The sequence below is a fragment of the Astyanax mexicanus genome, chromosome 4, assembly GCF_023375975.1.
Source record: "Astyanax mexicanus isolate ESR-SI-001 chromosome 4, AstMex3_surface, whole genome shotgun sequence".
NCBI classification, from domain to species: domain Eukaryota; kingdom Metazoa; phylum Chordata; class Actinopteri; order Characiformes; family Acestrorhamphidae; genus Astyanax; species Astyanax mexicanus.
In genome coordinates this window covers 35242385-35267797 of record NC_064411.1, presented here as the reverse complement: position 1 = coordinate 35267797, position 25413 = coordinate 35242385, and the positions used below count along the sequence as shown (strand labels likewise).

The 25413-nt window shown below is 39.9% G+C and overlaps 1 protein-coding gene across 5 annotated transcripts in view; it reads left to right on the top strand.

The window, feature by feature from the left end:
* The window catches only part of dlgap1a (discs, large (Drosophila) homolog-associated protein 1a), a 189030-nt gene that overhangs the window by 113985 nt on the left and 49632 nt on the right, over positions 1-25413 (top strand). For 2 of the 5 annotated variants that reach the window (XM_022679125.2, XM_049478501.1), the window contains exons 3-5: positions 1011-2119; positions 13003-13214; positions 21104-21281. In XM_022679125.2, the coding sequence (XP_022534846.2) occupies positions 1091-2119; positions 13003-13214; positions 21104-21281 (1419 nt within the window). In that variant the 5' untranslated portion in view covers positions 1011-1090. Of the gene's footprint in view, positions 1-1010; positions 2120-9033; positions 9430-13002; positions 13215-21103; positions 21282-25413 lie in introns of those variants that run through there. The other 3 variants (XM_049478500.1, XM_022679126.2, XM_022679127.2) reach the window with 3 other exon arrangements.

Genomic DNA, 25413 nt, shown 5'->3' with positions numbered 1-25413 from the left:
TTAAACTTGACTGAAAATTGTTTGTTCTGAGACCTCCTCCTGACTGTTACTTGTACTGATGCTAGCCTAGTTGGTGCAGGTCGTTAATACTGCATCAGCTGCTCTGAGACCATTAACTAACAGAGACTGGTCCTACTTACCACCTCCTTTGTTCTGAAGGGGTAGCTCACAAAAGAAAAAATTGGATAGAAAAAAGGATAGGCCCTAACAGTGATTGGGCATAATCACCATTTTTCCTTGACAGTGTTTGGTTTATATGTCATGGTTTCCAGTGTCTCTACATGAAGTAGTGCCCAGTTTTGCTGAGTGACCAGAACATTCTTTTTTTTTAACTTTAACTAACTGGTAGTTGATTCTGTGACTGTAAAACTCATAGATAGCTCTCCACTAGCTTTGCATACTACCTCCCTTGACTCAGTTTGATGGGCTTCTGGTAAATACTTCATTGGAGTAGTATATGCAGAGAAGGTGTTTGGAAGTGCCTGATTCTTGATTACTGCAAGTCCCAATCTCCAGCAGATGCTGAAGGGATACGCAGCGAGGAACTCAACAACCTGAAGATCAAAGGAACAGGGAACAGTGGCTTGCTTGCTGACAGATTGAAATTAGCATTTGTAAAATGTTGTGTCGGAGATTGAGAGCGAGGTCTCTGGATGAACTGCATTCTAGGCATCCAGGAAATGTCTTTGTAAATACAGAGACTTGATTCTCAGCTATGGAAATAACTCCTGATAAGTCCAGATCATTTGTAAAAGCTGGGGAAGTAGAATCAAAATATGCTCTACCATTATGAAAGTAACGTTATGTGACTGGATACAGGTAGTCTCTCTTTTTAAACACTGTATTAATTCACACTCTGTGATGTTTCCTCCTTGCTTAATGTAGCCTAGCATGAGGTCTGTCAAAAATGGTGATTCCAAGTGATTCTATCAAAAAGACAAAGCAATATAAAAGCAAGCGATATTTCATGATGTCACTGTTATTAATCTCCTTCCTTTTGCACTCTACAGGTTGATCTGGGTGATCTCGGAGCAGTACAGCAAAGTGTGTGTGGATGACCCCGGGTGTGGCCGGCTGACCCCCTGCCCAGATGATGAAAGGCCTGTCCGGCAGTCGCAGCCATCACCACGTGGTGGCCTGCGAACCCTCCTATGACCCGCTTGGTCACCATGGTGACCGCAAGCCCTACCTCATTGGCCAGATTGATGCCCCACCACCACCGGACCATCCCTACTACTCGGGGAGGGGCTCTTCCTACCAGCCGGACTGCGTTGTGGTGCCTTATGGAACATTTCCTCGACGCCACTACAACTCCAGCCATGAGCTGAAGGACGAGTGTGCCTTGGTACCATACACAGGTGGTGGGGCATCCAAGAGTCAGCAGCGGGTGCCAGTCAATTTACTGGACCAGCTTGACCGCCAGCTTCCAATGCCCAGGGATGGTTACCACACGCTTCAGTACAAACGGGCTGCGGCAGCTGCAGCGTCGGCTGCTTTGGAGCAGCGCAACGACAGTCCAGGGCGCATCCGACACCTGGTGCATTCGGTACAGAAACTCTTCACCAAGTCGCATTCTCTTGAAGGGCCGCATCACAGCAAGGGTAGCGTGAATGGTGGGGCTGGAGGTGGGGGCAAGGCAAGTCCAGACGGGGAGGGTGGGCCAATGCCGACACCCCGCCAACGGAAGCGCAGCAAAAGTCGTGAACGCTGCAAGTCTGCGGAACCCAAGCAAAGGACGCCACCTTCTGGATACTGGAGTTCGGACGAGCCAGAGCGGGACATCTGCCCATTGCGCCACGCCCCGGCGCCCCCAGGAGTCATGACCATGGGCCGGCATCCGGACAAGTCGCAGTCACAGTACTTCCTAGAGGCGTTCCAGGAGGGAGCAATGCTGAAAAGCTCGAGAAGCAACAACGACGTTGCCAAGTGCCAGACGTGCGCCGTGACGGTGCCATCGCTGGGAGTAGACACGGCGCAATTGGTGAAGAAGAGTTCATGGTCGTCCTCTCTCACGGTGAGCAGGGCACGCCAGGTCTACCAGAAGGCGGCCATAAATGTAGATAAGGCGCTAGTGAAAGCAGAGGCTTGTCAGCAGGAGCGCTCGTGCCAATTCTTGCAGGTATGCAAAATTTTAACCCACCCCCCCACCCCAAATAAATCAATCAACACCCCTTTATCGATTTCCTCCCCTGCACCCCCATGCTTACCTAACCCACCCTCACAATCACCCTCACTACCACTACCACCACCAACCACCTCTACTCACCTCTACCACCACCTCTTCTTCCTCCTCTTCCAACCCTCTTCTGGAGAGAGCCTCCAGCTTTGATTTGAGTTCTGCTGAGAAGTAAGTGCAAACCACTAGCCGCCTTACTTTCTGTTTAGATGCCAAGCATCTGTTTTGGATCCATTCAATCTCTTGTATTCTTTCTAATATTGTTTTATTATCTCCTGAACTTTTAAAGGGGCCATATCATGCATGCATAGAGCTCTTATATAAGTATAAACTGATTTTTTTTACTCAATCTGTGCAGTCCATATTTGGAAACTTCAAACTGCAAAAATGGTTTTGACATCTATCAATATCAATAGCCTTGTTGCTACAGGAGTTTTGTAGCCCTAAAGACATCAGAACAGATGTTATTTACATACACTCATCGTCAAAAAATAGTTGCACCCAGAAAGAATTAACCCAGAGGAATGGAACTTGATGGTTACTCGTTCCAGACTGTGGCCTTACCTTTTCTGGATGCATACTGTTGCCATTTCAAGAGCTCTGTCCCAACAGTACAGATACTCTTCCTTTGGCCAGCCACATCATCAGACCTATATACACCCCCACTATTAAAGCTGCATGGCATGAATTATAGGCAGGACACCTTTGGAACCTCTACAACTCCATGCCTAGACATGTGGCATGTTGCTGTACTTGTACGCACTACTTCTGTACTATGTCTAGCTCAATAAATCTGGCCAAAAGTTGCATATATCATACAGTATATACAGCTCTGGAAAAAATAAGAGACCACTTAAGAATGATAAGTTTCTTTGATTTTGATCTTCAAGAGGAAGATGGATGATCACAAGCCATCAACCCAAGCTGAACTGCTTGAATTTTTGCACCAGGAGTAAAGGGATAAAGTTATCCAAAAGCAGTGTGTAAGACTGGTGGAGGAGAACATGCCAAGATGCATGAAAACGGTGATTAAAAACCAGGGTTATTCCACCAAATATTGATTTCTGAACTCTTTGAATATGAACTTGTTTTCTTTGCATTATTTTTTCAGAGCTGTATATGTCTACATTTTTAATAATATTTACAAAGAAATAAAGTATAAGAAAAATGTGTGGATTGTGGCCCCTTTAAAATCTCATCTCTTTTCCAGTATGTTTTCTCCCAGTTCCTCTTATTATTCACATATTGTTAAAGTGTGTGTGTATGTGTGTGTGTGTGAGAGAGAGAGAGAGACAGAGAGAGAGAGAGAGAGAGAGAGAGAGAGAGAGAGAGAGAGAGTGTAAAATAGAAAGAGAGAGATGGAATGAGATTGAGTGAGTTTGTGCAGGTTGGGGGGTTGTTTATGTATTTGAGGCGATATAAAATAGCAATAGACTTGTTTTCCAGATCGAGAGGAAACCCAGGAGACAGGAAAAAAAATATGATTATAAAATTTTAAATCCCCAGCCTTCAGCTTTGGACGTTTAGGCGGCAAATGCCGTGCTGTTTTAGTCGGCTTGTCAGTGAATGCACTGACAGTGGGTTTCATCACACTCGCAATTATTTAAATCAGTGACAGAGCTGAGCTTCAGTTCAAGTTGAGACCACCTGGATACACATCATTTTAGAAAGAACCCTTCTCTGATTTAGAAGTGGGAAGGGTTATTACTGAAAGCTGTGACACAGTTTTAGCACTGACAGTGAGTTCATAGTAGTAGTAGTTGTAGTAAGCTACATATAGAAGCAGATCTATCCACTGAATTTAGTGCTGAGCATATAGTATTTGGGCATTGACCAGATTTATAAAGTTTGGTGCCAAACAACATATTATCAAAAGTCACTTTATACAAGACTAAATCAAGTATCATGTATTTACTAGATTCTGATATTTAGCCTTTGTATTAGCTTCAAGTACCATAGACATACTTAAAGTACAAAAGTAGAGTTTGTTCTTCTCTGAAATCTTACCTGTATATTTTGCAGATGATGGTGGTTTTTTTTTTTACACAAATTAATTATGCCACCAAGTTAGACCCCATCTTCTGCCCCGGCATTTTCCTTTAGGGGTTTGCTTGTGGTGAGAACGTGATCTGGTCTCAATGTGATCAGCTATCAACTTCTTTTTTTATTTTTTTATATTTTTATTTCTGATTTTTCCCCATTTTCTCCCAATTTGGATATCCAATTGTCCCACCCCATCACCGGTGACGCCCGTGACCTTCGGAGGATGCGGACGAGCACACGCCTCCTCCGACACGTGTGAAGTCAATCACCCCTTTTTTCGAGCTGCTGCGGATGAATCACTGCCTGCGCAGCTAGCGCGCTCGGAGGAAAGCACAGCGGCTAGGTTCCGATTCATCCGCTCACAGACGCCTCGTGACGCCCAGCGCCACCTTTGATGGGGAGAGAGCGCCATCTACCCACCCCAGAGGGAGCAGAGCCAATTTTGCTCCCTCTGACGCCGGCAGCTTAATGGCAAAGCTGCATGAGCTGGGGTTCGAACCTGCGACCTCCCGCTCATAGTGGCAGCGCTTTAGACCACTGGACCACTCGGCGCCCTAAAATATACTTCTTTTTGACTGAACTACATTGCTGATAAGGCGAAGTTTAATCTGATATATTAGACCGAAAATATACTGCTATGAGCAAATACTGTCTCTGCTGCTCCATGCTGTTTACTAGGGGTGTCATGATTCTCTAAATCCTCGATTCGATTTTATTTCCGATTTTAGGGTCACGATTCAATTCCATTTTCGATTTTCTTTTTTCTTTTTTTTATAGCAGAGAGGCTTATTTCAAAAGGTGGGCTTGATATAAGTGATGCAAAGTGATACAAGTGATCTGTAATACACCACAGTAGGCACTAATAGTCAAATTTAATTAAGATATATATGTCATGCCATCAAGTGACTTTTTTGGTAGCAGCAGTGTGCACTATTAGAACAGCAAATATAAAACAAAAATAATATAAAAATAAATAATAAAAAAATACAGGAACAGTGATGTACAAAATAATAGAACAATTAGAGCCCTAACAAACTGAACTTTATCCTACTATAACAGTTAAACATGAAAAATAAGACTTTAAGACTTTTTCGGTCCGTGAGAATGACATTTTTTTTCTTTAACAAAGATACATTATTAACTTCATCTGAGAGAAAGATGCTCCTTAAGGTACCAAAACTATTAACATATTTGAGGCTAGACAAAACAACTGTTATTTTTATATTTTTCTTTAAGAAGATGAGAATGTCCACATTCTCTGGAGAAAGAGCTGCTCTTTCAGCAGTCACAATGCGGCTACAGTGTGCTGCGCCATTTGCCTAGCGCACATCGATCCTCTTTTTGACTTCAAGGCTCAAGACCATGACATGATTTTGTTCGATTTTGCTGAAATATCGAAAACGTGACATCCCTACTGTTTACACGTGTGTCACGAATGAATAGTGATGGACGTAATTGCAGAATATTTATATAAATATATATTTATTAAATAAACAAACTAATAAACTAACAAACAAACAAACTTAAACCAAAGCTACACTGAAAACAAACAGAAAACAAACACGGGTAAACGCAAGACTAAAACACAACACTGAAATAATTAAAATAACAAAGAGAGGATTTAAGAATAATCAAAACTAAGAAAACAGTACTACTAGAAACAAAAACCAACCTGACACATACACAGCAAGGTATCACACAAAAGACTCCACACTGAACACTGAAACAGAGGGGCTTATATGCACAGAGAGAGTGAGGAACACCTGGGCCAGAATAATGAGGGGGCGGGGTTACAAACACGGCACAAGGTGAGATCACTAATGGTTAGGGCGGTGCTAGGGTGGAGACAGAACAATAACAAAACAATGCCATGTGCTCAAAAAAGCACATGGCTATGAACACAAGACAGGAAACAAGGGCAGAAGCACAGAAAACCAAAAGAGGGAAAAACAGAGGACAGATATGGGCTAAGGTGTGACAACGTGCAGTAATGTGCAGTTTTCAATACTCGCATCTGCGCTGCACATCCCATTGAAAACACTGTTTAAATATTGTTGTGATTAATCTGATTTCGATTTTTTTTTTATTTTTATTGATTGACACCACTAATAATATATATATATATATATATATATATATATATTTTTTTTTTTTTTTTTTTTTGGAAGTAGCATCAATTTGGGTCTGGTGATGATTAGGTAGAAAGGGGTTCTATTGAAAAAAAAAATAGCAGCATTTTTGAACTGTGAACTTAGTTCAATTTTTGAATTAGTTTATTTAAATTACTATGAACTGAACTTTGAACTCGTTCATTTTAATTGTGAACTGACGCAACACTGGCTGGACATTCTCTGCAAGTTCCAAAGAACAGAAAAAGGATCAAAACCTCTAGATAATCTGTATTTTTTTGTCAGTAGTGGACCAAATATTAAAACCATATTATATACACTGAATAATGACATTATTATAAATGCAGTAAATGCTATTTAAAAGCATAAAATCTCCTGAAATAGAAGTTGTTTATAGCTTATGTTGTTTAAATTGCAAGTGTGCAAGACAGCCTAACTTACTGTAATAGTGAAGAGTATTTTAAGTAACAGTATATTAAATAACACAATAATGGTGCGTTTGAACTAGTGCAAAGCCATAAACTGTTTGCAGGAGATGATGTCATTACGAATTAGGGCACATACAGTGCATCAGGCTAATAAATGCCTTCTGAAGGGTCAGAGCACACACAGCTGATCTGCAGTAATCATCCATCGGCAGCATCAGAGGGTTAAAGAATATCAGTTTGACGTAACCTCGTCCCCATTACTCCAATGATTCATTCTTGCTTTTACAAAAGTAAACGACATCCCATTTGGATTTAATGAGATGCCAAGTAAAGCCTTAATGTAGCGTTGAGGATCCCAGTGGCCCAGTACATCATTTCTTTACTCTGCGTCGTCTGCTGGGTGATCGCTTTGACAAACGGCCCAGTCAGAAGTACAGAGACGAACCGAGAGCAGTTTTTTTTTAATATAGGTGGCTCCTTGTTCACACACTCGCTTACGCCTAATCTAGGCAGGAAGGATTTCTCCTGTGTTTTCTCACACACACACACACACTCTCTCGTTCTGTCAATACAAAGAGTAATTGACGTCTGTCTCTTTTTTTTTTCTTTCCTTGTGCTAAATTCAGAGCCTGGTTGCCATAGGAACTGTGAGTGACAGGGCATTTTCGCCGAATAGTTCCGGATGTGAAAAAAAAAAAAGAAAAAGAAAAATCTGTGGAATAGCACTTCGATATCGAGCTAGTGGTTGATCCCACTCAGACGCTGCAGCCAAATGAGCCATAATGGTGTTTCCAAAAGGGCGCAGAACCACTTCTAGAAGTTTTCAAGGCTTTATTTGAGTTTGTTCTTCTCGTTTGGTGGATACAAGTACATAAACTGTCCAAATAGGCGGGAGAATTAAATGTACATTATGTATAGAGTTAGAGTTAACATCTCGTTTCTCTTCTCAATGCGGGGTTTGAATCAGATTCAGTCAGATTCTCTTATTCTTTAAATACATTATATGAACAGAAGTACTGGGACACCAATGCTCATGCGTTGTTTCTTCCAAAATCAAGTATAAATGGTATTTTAAAAAGTTTCTTTTGCTGATGTTAGAATAGAACTGTCTCTACTGTCTAGTGAAGATGTTCTACTAGAGGATTATCATCCCACCTCAACTAAACTCCAAAATAGTTCTATTGGCCGGACTCCTGTACAGAGACTATACTCCGGCACAGTGACTATACAAGCTGTGCATATGCATTTGCACGTTTGTGTCAGCAGTGCATGCAACTTAGTAATAGTATATTTAAGTAAAATGAGAGAACAAATGAGAGAGTCACTTTGTCTTTAAGCTATTGATCTGATGTTTCTACTAATGCTAGTTAAAATAAGCTGGTTTACTTAAAGAAATTAAAAACATAGCATTAAAAACAGTTGTAAGTAAAGTTAAACTCTGGCCATTGTGCTCATGACAAGGTGACATGAACTATTGGAATTTGAAGTCTCCACTTGGTGTCATCAATTCTGTGTATCATAGAAGATTTTAGAAGAAAAAAAACATCATACTGAATGTAAAACATGGTGGTGGTAGTGTGATGGTCTGGGGCTGCTTTGCTGCTTCAGGGCTTGGAAAACTTGACAAAATCATGCATTTTGCCTTTTATGAAAAATTATGAATATCCGGCCCAGGCATACTTGGGTATTGCAGCAGGACAATGACCCGAAGCAAAAAATTCCACCTCTGAATGAAAAAAATACAAAAATAAGTTTTTTTAGATTGCCTAGTCAAAGTCTGATTAAGATTTATTAGATTTAGGAGGCAAACACTGTTTCACACAGGGAAAGACTGGTTTGGATATATATTTCTTTTCCTTTTATAAACAAAATTATATTTTAAAAATATATATTTTATATTTCTAAGTTTGTTTTTGTCTGATATTAAAGTTTGTTTGATAATCGGACAAATGTCAATTTGATAAAAAAGCTGGAAAAAAAAAAAGAAATTTATAGGGGGCAAATATTTTTTTTTAGACTATAGACTTTTTAAAAACATGAGGTGGAAAAAAGGACAAACCCAGAACTTTGAGGAAGAAGGTGGTAATGACAGGAAATGAAAGCTTTGATGTTGGCTGAAGCCTCTTTCATCCCCTAAACGAGCTAAACAATCAGAGCTGATGTTTCTGGCAGCTCCAGCGGCTGCGCAGGGCTTTCTGTTCAATGCGCTGAAGATCTGCTGCTGCTGCTGCTGTTGCTGCTGTTGCTCAGCGGGAAGACTCCTCCTGTGTTTTCCGTAGTGTGTAGTGTGAAGCGTCTGCGTGGTCCGTGCATGCCTATCAGTGTGTGTATGTGTGCGATAAGTCTGCGAATATATGTGTATGTGTGCATGTGTGTGGGCACGGGCACATAGCCGGTGTTACTGCTGTCATCCTGCCTCCACCGACTGCCTTTTATACTCCCGCTGACGTCAGGGCCCCGTCCGTTTCCCCGGTAACGGCAGCTCTGCGGTGATTCACACAGCAGCGGAGAAATTCTTTAACGTGGGATCTTTTTCGCTCCACACCATGTGAGAAATTCTCGTCCTAAAAGAGCAGCCATGCTGTTTGCCACACGATGCACCAATACCAACCGTGCAAACAGACACTTGGACTGGGCGCTAAGGGCGAGAGCTGTGAGTACACGGATGTTAACGTAACCGAGCCGAGTGGTCGTTTCCTTCTCTGTTTTTGCGTTTGGCGTTTGCCTCCGAGAGTTTGTGTACTCCTACTGTAGACTCCTTTTAGATACAGGCTACCGTTCGCTGAGCGTCGCAGAGCAGGAGCGTCTCGGAGCGTCTCCGAGAAAGCAGGAGCGTCTCGGAGCAGAAACGGGTTTAGCATGGCAGCAACAGATTGTTATGTCTGCAAACAATTGCTCTGTCGACTAGCACTCGATCGATTTCCTAATTCGATTGATTAATCGAACCTCTGTGCCTTCTGCTGTTCTCAATTTCCTCACTCCACCCTTGCCAAATTGATAGCATCAGTTATAGTTAGTGTGATGGTCGTTGTTTTCTTTTATGGTGCTTCAGGGGTAAAAAAAAAAATTGTGCTATGTCGCCCCCTATGCTTCCTGTAGGGCATTGCAATGTGTCAGAATAGCTGCATAGATCTTAGTTGCTTTCTTAATTCTAGGCTTTGCTCCATAGTCTTTGGTTATCACCATTTCGCCCAGTTTTTATGGTTCTATTTTTCGCGTTGTCTGTTAGCAGAGAATTGTTGGAAGGATACATCAGTTGCGTCCTACACAATGCACCAGTACCAACCATGCAAGCTGACAGTTGAGTACATAGATGTTAACGTAACGTGAAGTTCATTTGAGTTTGCATACTCCTCCTGTAGACTCCTATTTAGATCCAAGCTACCATTCAGCTACCATACCAGAGATTCTCAAAGCAGGAGAGGATGTTGCCCCCTATGCTTCCTGTATAGGAATTGCAATGTGTCAGAATCGCCGCATAGATCGTAGCTGCTTTCTTAATTCTAGGCTTTGCTCCATAGTCTTTTATTATAGCCATTTAGTTTTTATGGTTCTGTTTTTAGCATTGTCTGCTCGCAGATAATTGTTGGAAGGATACATCAGTTGCGTCCTACACAATGCACCAGTACCAACCATGCAAGCTGACAGTTGAGTACATAGATGTTAACGTAACGTGAAGTTCATCTGAGTTTGCGTACTCCTCCTGTAAACTCCTATTTAGATCCAAGCTACCATTCAGCTACCATACCAGAGATTCTCAAAGCAGTAGAGGATGTTGCCCCCTATGCTTCCTGTAGGGCATTGCAATGTGTCAGAATCGCCGCATAGATCGTAGCTGCTTTCCAAATCCTAGGCTTTGCTCTATAGTCTTTAATTATAGCCATTTCACACAGTTTTTATTTGTTTATTTTTCACGTTGTATGTACGCAGAGAATTTATGGAAGGATACATCAGTTGCATACTACACGGTGCACCAGTACCAACCATGCAAACTGACAGTACATAAACGTTTACATAACATGAAGTGTCAGGGTGTTTCTTTTTTTTTTTTTTTTTGCTTTTTCATTTGAGTTTGCGTACTCCTCCTGTAAACTCCTTTTTAGATCCAAGCTACCATTCAGCTACCATACCAGAGCTTCTCAAAGCTGGAGAAGAGCACAAACAGATAATGGATGCCATGAGTTGTCATTTTCTTTTATGGTGCAACAGGAAAACAAAATAGATTCAATGTAAGGGTTTGCAGTGTGTCAGAATAGCAGTGTAGATTGCAGTGAAGATTGTGTGTATCATTGACATAATACAATAAGGTGGCATCAATGTATTTATGTTTTATATTCACAGTTTTATTAATTCACTCTCCAGAGTCATATTTCTTTTAATATATCATCTAATATAACAATACCACATTAGTCTGCGCATTTCATTTATTTCAGTCTGTTTTTTTTTTTGTTTTTTTTTTTTTTCGGTCAGCTTCTCCAGAAATTCACGTGTAAATAATGTCCTTTACTTGTGGCTCAAAGCCAGTGTTGGGCATGTTACTTTTAAAAAGTAGTTAGTTATAGGTACTAGTTACTTCTCCAAAAAAGTTACTAAGTTACTAACTGAGTTACTCCATTATAAAAGTAACTAGTTACCAGTAAAAGTAACTATCGCGTTACTTTTGTTACTCGCCCCCGTAGGTTATGCTCGTTGACGTGCATGGCCTTTTGCTCATGGTGGTCAACCAACTTGGTCATGCTGGTCATACTGCTCAACCTGCTTGGTCATGGTGCTCAAAGTAAGCCAACAAGCATGTCCATGGGGCTTAGGGCAGTCAGCCAGTTTGGTCATGATGATCACCCTGGTTAACTGGCATTCTGCTCAAGTAAGTCAACCAACTTGGTCATGCTGCTTTAAGTGAGCATGCCAGCTTGGTTTATAATGGTCATGCTGAAGGACTACCATGGTCATTTGGCTCTTGGTGGTCAACTTGGTCATGTTGGTCATTCTAAGTGGCTAACATAGTCATGCTGCTCTTTGTGGTGAACAAGCTTGGTCATGGTAATCATGCTGATTGACTAGCAGAGTTATGCTCTTTATGGTGGTCCACCAGCTTGTTAAGGCTCTTGGTGGGGCATGATTGGTCATGCTGGTTATGCTGCCCAACCTGCTTGATCATGGTGCTCAAAGTAAGCCAACAAGCATGTCCATGGGGCTTAGGGCAGTCAGCCAGTATGGTCATCCTAAATGACTAACATAGTCATGCTGTTGTTGGTGGTAAACAAGCTTGGTCATGGTAGGCAAGCTGGTTGACTTTCATAGTTAGGCTGGTCCACCAGCTTGGTAAGGCTACTCAAAGTAAGCCAGCCAGATTGGTCATTCTGCTCATGGTGGTCAACTTGGCCATGCTAGTCATGCTAATTGAACAATATAGTCATGCTAGTTCTGTTGTGTTGGTCGGCTTCCATAGTTATGCTGTTCAGGCTGGTCAACCAGCTTGGTAAGGCTACTTAAATACTCAAAGTAAGCCAACCAGCATGATCATGGTGGTACAAAGCTTAGTTTATGTTGGTCATATTGGTGGACTACCATGTTTATACTGCACTTGGTGGTCAACAACCTTGGTCATGCTGGTAATGCTTGTTGATTAGCATGGTTAGGTAACAAGACTAGCCTAGCCAAGTTGGTGATGCTGGTGTACCAGCTACATTATTGAATATAAAATGTCAAGACACTGGTCAACCACCTTAACAGATAAACTTGAGCTATCCATTCTGTTTCGAGTGACCACGACTTTGCTTTTCAGAACATTTTTCCAGTTCCAACTGAACTGACTGCCTGTGAAATTTGAGTTCCTGTCAGTAATTGAATCATCTCATTTTAAGTGGTGGGGTGGGGGTGGCAGGAGTGCATGATTTACACCCCTATTAACACATGGATTACATGTATCCAGAGCTCGGTCTGTGTTGGTTTGAGTGAGAGTCTGCTGATGAGCTTCAGCCCTGAGAGAGTGGAGCTGAGACAGATGCTGTGATACCCAGGGAGGCATCGTTAGCCTAATCATGCGAGCTCACACCGGCAGCCTCGTTAATTACCTCTGCCCACTGAACGCAGGGAGCCACGTAAGGTGTGTGTGTGTCTATGTGTGTGTGTGTGCAAAGCATGCAGAGGTTGGCACAGTCGGCCACATGCATTCATGCACTCGTTGGCAGAGATGCATGATGCCATGTCACCTTTGACCCCGCAGGTGCCTCAGGACGAGTGGGGGGGCTTCCCGCTGGGGAAGGATGATGACATCCCTTGCCGGCGCATGCGCAGCGGGAGCTACGTCAAGGCCATGGCGGAAGACGACAGCGGCGACTCGGACGGGAGTCCCAAACCCTCGCCCAAGATGCAGGCGCGACGGGCCAGCTACCTCAAAGCCACCCAGCCGTCCCTGACCGAGATGACTACGCTGAAGTAAGGAGCTTTACTGCCTTAAACTTAATGTACAGTACTGAATATAAGATACTTGTTCTTTTAAAACCTCAGCTTGTAAAAAAGTTATATGGCAAATAGAATAATACCCCAAAAGTCAGTATCTCAAATATTTTGAAAATTATATAAGACCAATTGGGAAGTGGGAAGTTCTGCTGGAAAATGAAATCTGCATCTTCATAAAAGTTGTCAGCAGAGGGAAGCATGAAGTGCTGTAAGATTTTGAGGGAAAACACTGCACTGACTTTAGACTTGATAAAACACAGTGGATCAACACCAGCAGATGACATGTCTCTCCAAACCATCACTGATTGAGGAAACTTCACACTAGACCTCGAGCAGCTTGGACTGTTTGTCTCACCACTCTTCCTCCAGATTCTGGTCACTCGATTGTCCAAATAAAAGGCAAAATTTACTGATGATCAGTGATGGTTTGGAAAGTCATGTAATCTGCTGGTGTTGATCCACTGTGTTATATCAAGTCCAAAGTCAGTTTTGTTATTTTGTTATATCGCCAAGAATATTGAGTTAGCTTCTGAGTTAGTGTCTGGATTGGTGTCATAGCAACAGGCAATTATTTTTTAATAACAGCATTTGAGGAGAGTTTATACTTAACAGTATATAGTTTAAATTTATCCATATTTGTCTAGTCACCACACTTGCAGTTTTTAATCATTTAAATATGTTTATTACTACTGTTTTCACAAAAAAGGCTTATAACATTTTAAAAGTCATAGATGAATGCCCTTTCCCTTTATTGTTACTTTTTATACTATATTATACTATACTATACTATATATATTTTTTATACTAACTATACAGCCTACCTTTAATGACACACAGTACATGTCCCTCATGTGCTGACATGCCACAGCAGTAGGCATAGATCCCTCCATCAGACGAAGTCTGCTGGCTAATCTTGCTGTGCACTGTCTGCGGTTCTCCAGCAAACTGATGTCACAAAAGGGAGCTATTCAGACGGCTCATAGAACCATATGACTCCTTACACCAAATTCTTTCAGCTGATTCACAGGAAATGGATGGATGGCAATATTAGTCACAGTAGGCGACAGTCTGTACCTGAGTAATACATCTTTTTTTGTTTTGTTTTTATCTTGCATACTACACAATATTTTACATGAACTGGAAGTACATCAGTGGAAAGCTATCCACCGCTTATGCTAAGTACTGCTAACTTCTAAGGTATAAAAAAAGGATTAGCCATATGCAAATGTGTCATGCTATCATTCATATGCTGTCATTCAGTCTTAGTGATGTTAGCATTTTGGGATGCAGGGTTTCCTTGAATACTGTTGATGAATGAAAATGAATGCAAATGTTTGTGTGGTGTTCTACCTGCAAATGAGTGCCAATGCTAATTTATGCTGTTAGCCTTTAGCCTTTATTTCTCATTTCAAGCTTTTTTGGGGCTGACTCTTTGTCCTGTGAGAGTTGCTCGGAATTTTGCAGTGTAGAGAGTTAGTCTAAGTTTAATTGAATAATTAGCTTAACCTATTGGTGCTGCACTGCTAATGCTAATGATATGTGATTATGCTAACAGGCCTGCACCAGGTTTCATTCATTGCTGTTGAGGGGCGCAGAAGGATAGTGTAATCCTTTAAGACAGTGTGCTTTGCGTTCTGACCCTGATGTGCCCGGGGCACTGGCGTCCTGTTTATATAGGTCACACAGGTTTGCTTGGTGCTGAGTAATTAGCCTACTGGCTAATACAGACCAGCGTTGCTGTGCTAATCATCTAACTGTAGTGAATGACTGCAAATATGGAGGTAGATAATGATGTTTTGATGGTTTGTATTTTTCTCTTAAACACTTTGGAAAGGTGTAGAAGATGTTAGAAAAGTTGCTTAAGGAAATGCTAACTGCAATGCTAAAGTAGAAACAGTATTAAGAAGTTAAAGCAACAGTTCATATGTTTTGTGTCATGTGATTTGGGGATTTGGAGACCTCTCTGGTGAGAATGTGTAATTGCACAAAGCATGTAGAAAAGTACTTATAAAGCAGGTTAAAGCATCAGTCTGTGGGTTTTGGTGAATTGAGAGATTTAGAGACTTTTTTGGTAAGAATGCGTAATTGCACAAAGCATGTGTAAAAGTACTTTTAATGCAGGTTAAAGTAACAGTCCATAGGTTTTTGTCATCTGAGGAATTAGATATCTCGCTGGTGAGAATGTGTAGTTCCTCAAAGCATGTGGAAAAGTACTTTAAATGAAGGTTAAAGTAACAGTTTGTAGATTTTGGTGATTTGGGGATTCAGAGACCTCTCTGGTGAGAATGTGTAACTGCAAAAAGCACATAGAAGAATACTTTTAATGCAGATTTAAGCGAAAGTCCGTAAGTTTTGGTGATTTGGAAATTTAGAGACCTCTGGTGAAAAAGTGTATTTGCATAAAGCTTGCGGAAAAGTACTTTTAATGCAGATTAAAGTAACTGTCTGTAGATTTTGGTGATTTAGAGATTGAGAGACCTCTTTGGTGAGAATGTGTAATTGCACAAAGCATGTGGAAACTACTTTTAATGCAGGTTAAAGCAACAGTCTTTAGGTAATGTAATTTAATATTTTTGAGTACATCGTTTTCATTGTTTTGTTTATTTATGAAATACTGTAAAAATGTAGAGAGCAACCCAAAAAACAAACATACAAATAAACCTACCAGACTGCTCTGTTTTTAGATTAAATACTGTATATTAAACATTGCACAGACAGTTGTGTAAGCAAACAGGTATTTTTAATTCACAAATTTTCTCCCCTTTCAAAATACTGCTACTTTCAATTTAAAAGAGAATTTTTAGGGACTGCTGCCTTAATATATATCACTATACAGCTACCATAACTTCAACCTAATATCGGTTCCTATTGTGCCACCAACACAGCTCTGACTGATAGAGCCATGGACTCCACAAGAACTTTGAGGGTCATGTGTTCTGTGTAAATGACACCAAGCTGATAGCAGCAGATCCTTTACAAAGTCCTGTCAGTGAACCATGGCTGCCCGTGACCTTGTCACCAGTTCACTGGTTGTGTTTCCATTGATCACTTTTTGGTACGAACTGACCAACCACTGCTTACTGTGAACACCCCAAAAGACGTGGCTTAATGTTTTAGAGATGTTAAAAAAATCTACAAATTTAAGACAGAAAGATCAATGCAAACTGTTATCCACACACTGAATCCCCACGCTAGCATTTAGCCCGCTGAAAAAACTACCTCTCCAGACTAGATAGCTAGCAAAGTTAGCTATATCATCCTCAGTCTTTTTTCATACTTGAGTCTCCATGCTAGCATTTAGCCTGCTGATACAACTACCTCTCCAGACTAGATAGCTAGCCAAGTTAGCTATATCATCCCCAGTCCTCATCCACACAATGAGTCTCCATGCTAGCATTTAGCCTGCTGATAAAACTACCTCTCCTGACTAGATAGCTAGCCCAGTTAGCTATATCATCCCCAGTCTTTATTCACACTTTAGTCTCCATGCTAGCATTTAGCCTGCTGATAAAACTACCTCTTCTGACTAGATGGCTAGCTAGTTTAGCTATATCTTCCCCAGTCCTTATCCACACACCGAGTCCCCACGCTAGCATTTAACTATTTAGCCCGCTAATAAAACTACCTCTCTAGGCTAGGTAGCTGGCTAGTTTAGCTATATCATCCCCAGTCCTTATCCACACACCAAGTCTCCACGCTAGCAATTAGCTATTTAGCTCACTAACAAAACTACCTTTCCAGACTATAAATAGCTAGCTAGTTTAGATATGGCGGTCGCAGGATTGCATCATCTGTGTATAGACACCAAAGCTGTAGACGAGCCTGAATCTCATCCACAGGAACAGTCTCCACAGAAACGGTGGGCACCAGAAGCACATGCACATTTTTAATTAAGGGACCGCGGCAAGTTCTGTCTGAGTAATTACTCTTAATTAGCCATTATTCTCAATAGGACACCTTTAGAAGTGCTGCATTCACATCATAAAGCACATTTTTCATTTTTTTGACTCTAGTTATGTGCTTTCTGGACCCTCATAAGTACGAATGGATGTAAAAGTGATATTTTTTTCCTCAGACTCACCTCTGTTCTATTTAGAAGCGGTAATGTGCAGACTGTATGTACGGGTCTGTTTTAATGAGAGCCGCGCACAGAAACACACGCTGTTATGGGGGTGGTGTCCAGACCTGTGGCTAAGTCAATTTGGGGTTGCCATAGTGACAGCCATGCGCAGTAGTCGGTCTGGAGAGACTGGTATGGTTGGGCTAAGGTCATTAAATCACATATATAACTTGTTGTTCAGTGTGTAGAGGGTGCTGATCTTTCCTGTTGTATAGAACCAAACACACACAAATATACTCAGCCTACATTAATTGTTTCCTTTTTTTATATAGAGGAGACAGGGTTAGTCAGACAGGGCAGTTTACAGTATGTGGTGCAAGTAGAGATGCCTCACTGCTTCAGCGTAGCAAATAAAGCAAAAGAGATGCTAATATGATATTCTCTGGCTGTTGGGCTGTAATAAATAGTAACATACAGCTCTGGAAAAAAATAAGACAGTACTTAAAAGTGATGAGTTTCTTTGATTTTACCAAATTGAAAACCACTGGAATATAATCAAGAAGAAGATGGATGATCACAAGCCATCAAACCAAGCTGAACTTCTTGAGAAGTGGCATAAAGTTATCCAAAAGCAGTGTGTAAGACTGGTGGAGGAGAACATGCCAAGATGCATGAAACCTGTGATTACAAACCAGTGTTATTCCACCAAATGTTTTATTTGAGGCGTTATTTGAGGTCTGAAAGCTCTGTATATTCTCATTTTCTGCAAATAAATGCTTCAAATGACAATATGTTAATTTGGAAGAAATGTTGTCCGTAGTTTATAGAATAAAACAACAATGTTCCTTATACTCAAACATGTACCTATAAATAGCAAAATCAGAGAAACTGATTCAGAAACTGAAGTGGTCTCTTAATTTTTTTCAGAGCTGTATGTTGAAAAAAATATGCAACTTAGTTTCAAGCATGTGACGCTCGTTTGAACTCACCTGTAGCAAGTAAGCAAGATGTGGACGATATAAAAATAACACATGAAACCAGAAAAAAGGAAAAGAAACCAGGTGATTAAATTTTTGCATTGTATATCTGTTTTTTTTTTCACTCTGAACCTGGAGTGCAGAAAGAGGAAAAGTCTGAGGAATTAAGAATCAAAATTGTGGGAAAAATATCAATTTCAAAACATATCCAAGGTTCCAAGTCCAGCAAATTTGGTGAAGAGTCTAATATGTTTTGCTGCGTCTGTGTGCAAGGCAAATATTTTGTAATACTTTTCTAGGATAAATTATTCAGTGCATGTTTTTTTTAAGTGAGTGTAGAAAAATAATAACATTTTTTATCAGATTAGAATAAATTAGATAGCTATTGACTATGTAAAAAAAATAAGTGCAATAAAATGATAAGAAAATGAATTTCCACAGTTGTCTTGTACGTCAAAATTGACTCTCACATTAAAAAAAAAACCTATAAATGGAAAATTACAGGATATTAGTCATCTTTAAACAGTGTTTCTAATTGCATTTAAACTGAATTGAATTTAAATGAATTGGGGGAGCTGCAGGTGTTAATTTGTTAACTGAGGTTAATTAAACACTAATTGCGGTGAATAGGGCATTTACTTTTTTGCTCCCCATCTCTTGAACACTGCTAAAGATTCCTCTCTGCCTCTGTTATTGTCAGTCAAAATATCATTAAGTAAGTAAGATTATTTATTGATTTATATTTATTTATTACAGCATTTTCCTAAAGATGTTTCTTCTATAGCGTGTTTTATGATAAAGAATGATATCACACCCTCACTATTATCAGTAGCAGTAAAATCACACTCGTTTTATCAATTTATCAGTGTCATTGTTTATTATAGATGATATTTATGAAGCTGTAGGACCGAGTGTGAGTTCTGTAGTATGTTGTGTATTAATGATGGGATGTCAGGTGTCAGGGAGGACATGGTAATTTGATGATTGAACCGTTTTCTCTGAATTATGAGTAGTTGTCTTCTAGTAGCAGGAAGTGTGTGACGCATCATGTGTCATCAGTAGCAGCTGACGTAGATAACAGCCAAACAACAGCCAATCCAGCGAGCCGGGTGTCGGGTTCAGCAGGAACCGGCCAATCGAGTGAAAGAAGCACAGATTCAGTGTGCTATTCCACACTGATGACACTGGTTTAATGAAAAACTTCAGAATATTTACTACACTCCTCGCTTCCGTCTCTGTCTTCAGTCTTATCTCTAGGAGAGCTGAAGGGACGGGGGTCCCGCGGGGGCACACTGGCCTGCAGTGCTTTTAAAATGCTTGGTTGAATGTGAATTTGTGTGTGTGTGTGTGTGTGTGTGTGCATGTGTCTAGCTCTTTGTGAGGACCATATACTGTATAACATTATGATGGTATTAGCATAGAAACGTTCTGAAGCTAAGAGGACACTGGACTGCTCCCTACGAAGCAAAAGCTTTTTTATTAGATTCTATTTTATTAATAATAAAATATAAATTGTACTTATTAATTAATTTCTTTGTGTTAATTCATTTATTTAAACATCATTATTTAATTGTATTAATACATACAGTAACTAGAAAAAAAAGTAAATAAATATGTTAATTAAATTTGTAAATACACATAAAAACAACTACTAGTTAAATTGATAAGCATTTGTATTTATTATTAGGACATTTATTATGTAATGCAACACATATCGTCTTATGAAAAACACTTATCTCCATTTTTTTAGATTTTAGTTTACTACATAATTTGAGCAGACAAACTGTCCCTTACACTGTGCCAAAATTTTGTGATAAACGGACCAATAGAAACTCTTCAAAATGACCTGAAATAAACCCTTTTATGTTGACTTCCATTGAAAGTTTACAAGTTTTTTTCTCTCTCCTGTAAAAGTTGCTGTTTTGGAAATAAGTTATTTTAATTGGACAGCTACGATATGTTGTATTTTTGTAATAATTATGTATAGTTAATAAAAAAATAATTGTTAATTAATATAATAAATATTTATTTATTTATTTATAAATTATTTTACTAATTTATTTATTTTTATTATTATTTATTCATGTGCATAATACGAAACATTTGATTAACCTAATTTCATTCTGACAATAATTAGAGGAAATAATCCAAAAGGATAGTTTTACAGGACTGTGTGTGTGTGTATATACTTGCTGGATGCAAGGTGTCTGTGTGTGTGCACGTGTGTCTGTGTGTCTTTGTGTGTGTGGGTGGCCTTAAGTAAGTTTAGCTGTTTCTTGGTAGGCATGGTTGCTGCTCCCTTTCCTAAGACTTTCCAGACTCGCTCTCTCTTGCTCTCTTTCTCTCTCTCTCTCTCTCTCTCTCTCCACACGTGCATTACCTACAGATACCTTTATATAGACAGAAAGAGAGAGAGAGAGAGAGATACCAGATGCCTTTTCTGTCTATATAAAGGTATCTGTAGGTAATGCACGTGTGGAGTGTTTTAACGTCTAGGCGCATCGTCAGACCTATCCCCGATTGAAAATGTGTTTGAAATGCTATTGGACGTATCATCAACATTTCACCTATATCACAGGACTCATTAGGAACTTCTACAACTCCATGGAGAGATGTCTAGGATGTTTTAATACACCTGCATTACACAGTACTTCTAGTATGTGTAGCTCAGTAAATGTGACCAAGAATTCAATCATATCAGTCTAAATGTTTTTTAAAATGAATTCTTCTGGTTAACCTTTATTCTCCTGGTTGCAGCTATCTCTTGATGATACAAGTGATGATACAACTCCCTCTCTCTCTCTCGTTCTCTCTCTTTCTCTCTGCAGCATTTCCACAGAGCACTCACCGAAGCTGCAGATCCGGAGCCACTCTTACCTGCGGGCGGTGAGTGAAGTTTCCATCAATCGCAGCCTGGAGAGCCTGGACCCCAAAGCCCTCCTCGCCTCGCCCCAATACCGTTCACGCAACGAGAGCTACATGAGGGCTATGAGCACCATCAGCCAGGTTTGTGCCCCCACCCCCCCATCAGGGTGCAGGAGGGGGAGGAAGGTCTAAAACCTCCAAACCGGCCTACATAGTTCAGTCAGAACCAGCCATATAACCAGCCTGCGATTCATCCACTGACGTGATGAATTTGAGCCATCACCATAGTCGGTGTTCATTCAGTATTTGTATATATGTATACTGTATTTATATATGTGCATAACTAACTGCAAAATTAGTGCATAAACTCCATTCTGCCATTTCAACCAGATGTTCATGGGTTGGAGCGATGGCTTTTATTTTACTGTTGGAGTGTTTTTCTGTACGTAATAATAGACCTGCTGGCTCAAAACACACTTTTTTAACACGCCTTTTATTACTTTCATATATTTTAGGTACAAAATCCATAAATATGCGATGTATCTTTCCACATACTTCAGTGTGTCCTGTAAGTGGTGGAATCATTGAGATAGTGGATGGTAAAAAAAAGAAGGAAAGAAACAGCATTTTAGAGGGCTGTAAATGTCTGTAAAAAGTGTAAATATACATTCCGCAACTATATTCTGCATCTGGTCCATGTGTAGCAGTGGTTGGGTTAAACATGAACTATTGGCTACAACGGCTTTACCATTTCCAGTGGAACTGCTTAGCTTTTACCTCCTAATAATTAAATGTTAATCATTTATATTAGGAAAAAATAAAGAGACCTGGAAAAAATTAAGAGACCACTTCAGTTTTGAAACCAGTTTCTCTGATTTTGATATTTATAGGTATATGTTTGAGTAAAATGAACATTGTTGTTTTATTCTATAAACTACAGACAACATTTCTCCCAAATTCCAAATACAAATATTGTTATTTCGAGCTGTTTTCATGCATCTTGGCATGTTCTCCTCCACCAGTCTTACACACTGCTTTTGGATAACTTTATACCACTCCTGGCATAAAGTTTGGTTTGATGGCTTGTGATCAACCAACTTCCTCTTGATTATATATTTCAGAGGTTTCCAATTTGGTAAAATCAAAGAACTCATCATCTTAAGTGGTCTCTTATTTATTTTTTTCCATAAGGCTCCATCCATATCCATATCCGTATGCAATACTGAGCGTAAAGAGCCTTTATTATATAAATCAGGCATACTATTAAAAGGCTAATGTTGTATAGGCTGTTACATCAGGCCTCCAAAACATCTTTAACATATTGAGTCATGGACTCCACAAGGCTTCAGAAGATGTCCTGTTTGTGTTTGGCACCAGAACTATGTTCAGTCCTTTATAAGCCTCATGTTGGTGCCCATGACCCTGTTGCTGGTTCACCGGTTGTAGTGCAGAGTACAGACCACTGTACGCATGGAAAACCTCTATCCCAGTCATCAAGATCTCACAGTTTGGAGTGTCTTGGATTATTACTCTTTCCCAACATATCAGCTTCCAGTACTGACTATTAATTTGCTGCCTAATATGAACAGTATACATATTGACAGGTGCTAGAACTAGAAACAGATCATTTTAACCTTTAGTGTCTGATTTGCTTTGAAGACTTCTATTGCAAGTGTGTTTTGAGCCAACAGATTTTCTATTCAAGGGAATAATTGCCACTGATATTCAGCCATATGCTACTAATTTACAGAGACTGAAAAACACTGGAGTTCCTCAAAAAGTGTCCAGATGTTCTAAAGTAAAAAAAAAAAACACAAAGTGCCTTTAGACAGCTTGTATGCTTGGACTGTAGATATTTTAAGAAGAAAACGCTTTAGGCATACATGCAGATGTCTGGTAGTCCCTCGAGCTCTCCTGTGTGATTGGGGAACAGTTTTGGGCTTGTTTAACAGTAGGACCTGCACAAACCCACTGTAGCCCACCCCATACACTGAAAGAAAACAGTGGGTTCAGTTTTTGCAGTTTAAATGTGTGCATCGTTTGCACATGAATGCAATTTAATATGTCAAAATGTGTTGATATACAACCCCACATCAGAATCAAAAGTTGGGACAGTATGTTAAATGCATTAAAAATGAGTTTTATTTGATTGCAAAGAGTATGAACCCAGTATTTTTCATATTTTATCTGGTCAACTTTTCAATTATTAATAAATATCCATTCCTACTTTTGCATTTGCGACCAATCAATTAAGTGTTTCCAGTGTTATTTTGTCCCGCACATTGTTTATTTCAAAGTTCTCCACATATTTTCTAGGTCAAAAAGTGTCTATGTCTTTTTTCCACAGCCTTTGTAATGTAAGCAGCATGTAGTTTTGCATTGTTCTGTTCAAAAATGTATTGACTCCTCTGCAGCATATGTTGCTCTAAGATCTCAATGTACTTTGTTCTGTATTAATGCCAATTTAGTAGAAGTGTTCTTACATAACCCCATACCATGACCGACCCTGGCTTTTGGACTTGCCGCTGATAACAGTCTGGATGGTCAATTTTGTCTTTGGTCCATAGCACTCGGCATCCAAAGCTGTTTCTGGCCATGTTCCTTGTTTACTGAGCATTTACCACATGTTAGAGTTAGTGTCTGTTGCCCCTTTTTATTATTATTTCACATTTTTGCCCGAGTTTAGCTAGTGTTCCACCCACTTAGATGTACAGTATATCCCCACAACACAAGGAGGGTGAGGCTTAGCACATGCCTCCTCCAACACATGTAAAGTCAGCCACTGCCTCTTTTTGAGCTGCCGTTGATGCATCATTACGCTCGGAGAAAAGCGCAGCGACTCGGTTTCGATACATCAGCTCACAGACGCCTTGTGCTGATCGACATCACCCTTTGAAGTGATGAGGGGAGAGAGCGCAATCTACCCACCCAGAGAAAGCAAGGCCAATCATGCTCTCTCAGGGCTCTGGCAGCTGATGGCAAGGTGCATGACTGGGATTCGAACCAGCGATCTCCCGATCATGGGGGCAGGGCTTAGCTTGCTGGACCATTCAGCGCCTAATCTTTTCCCCTTTTTATTGCTTGAATCCAAAAAAAAAAAATTTGACCAGGCAAGACATGAAATATCTTGGGTCATTAAAAGGTTTTTGTTTTCTATAGTGTCCCAACTTTTTTTCTGAGTTGGGGCTGTATTTTATTAATCTGCAAATTATCTCAAACATCAAAATGGAGTTCATTTAATGCACGTTTTTATTCAGTGTACTCGATTTCTCCATATTCCCTGTCCATCCCTTCACTATTCCTCTCCGTTCCATTGCTGGACATATCCACAACATGAAGTTTTTGGGTGGAAGTACACCATACACCAAATACTGCTCTGGAAAAAAATACAAGACCACTTAAAAAAGATGAGTTTCTTTGATTTTACCAAATTGGAAACTTTATGTAATCAAGAGGAAGATGGGTGATCACAAGCCATCAAACCAAACTGAACTGCTTGAATTGTTGCACCAGGAGTGACATGAAGTTGTCCAAAAGCAGTGTGCAAAACTGGTGGAGGAGAACATGCCAAGATGCAGGAAACTGGATTCATTATTTTTCCACCAAATATTGATTTCTGAACTCTTAATAATATTGATTTCTCCTCTTCTGCAAATAAATGCTCTAAATTACTTTTTTTTTTTGGAATTTGGGAGAAATGTTGACTGTAGTTTATAGAATAAAACAACAATGTTCATTTTACTCAAACATATACCTATAAACAGCAAACTCAGAGAAACTGATTCAGAAACTAAAGTGGTTTCTGAATTTTTTTCCAGAGCTGTATCTCCAAAAGTATCTAGACACTCTTTGTTAAGATGCACTCTGTGCTGACATAACAATCTATCACCACGCCCAAAGCTAAACATAGAGTAGAAGGATATAAACCCAAAAATGCATTAGGCTGTGGAATTTTCTAGAGTGATGGAGGTTTCTAAATGTTCTCCTGTGGCTTGGATGCAATCAAATCCTTCTCACTGCAATGTTTTAACATCTAGAAAAGTCTTCACAAAAGTGTAAATTCTGTTACTGCAGCATATGGGTCCAAACATCCAATTAATATGCTTAATTAAAAACAAATATATGTCTAGAACTTTTGGACATCAGTGGTGAACTCAGGTTTGAAAACTGTATGGAAATAGTTTGGGCGTGTCCCAATTACGTACTAATGAGTATTCTGTTTGAAAACAGATCCCTGCTGTCCCACAATGCAATGTGAAATAAAAAAGGGAAG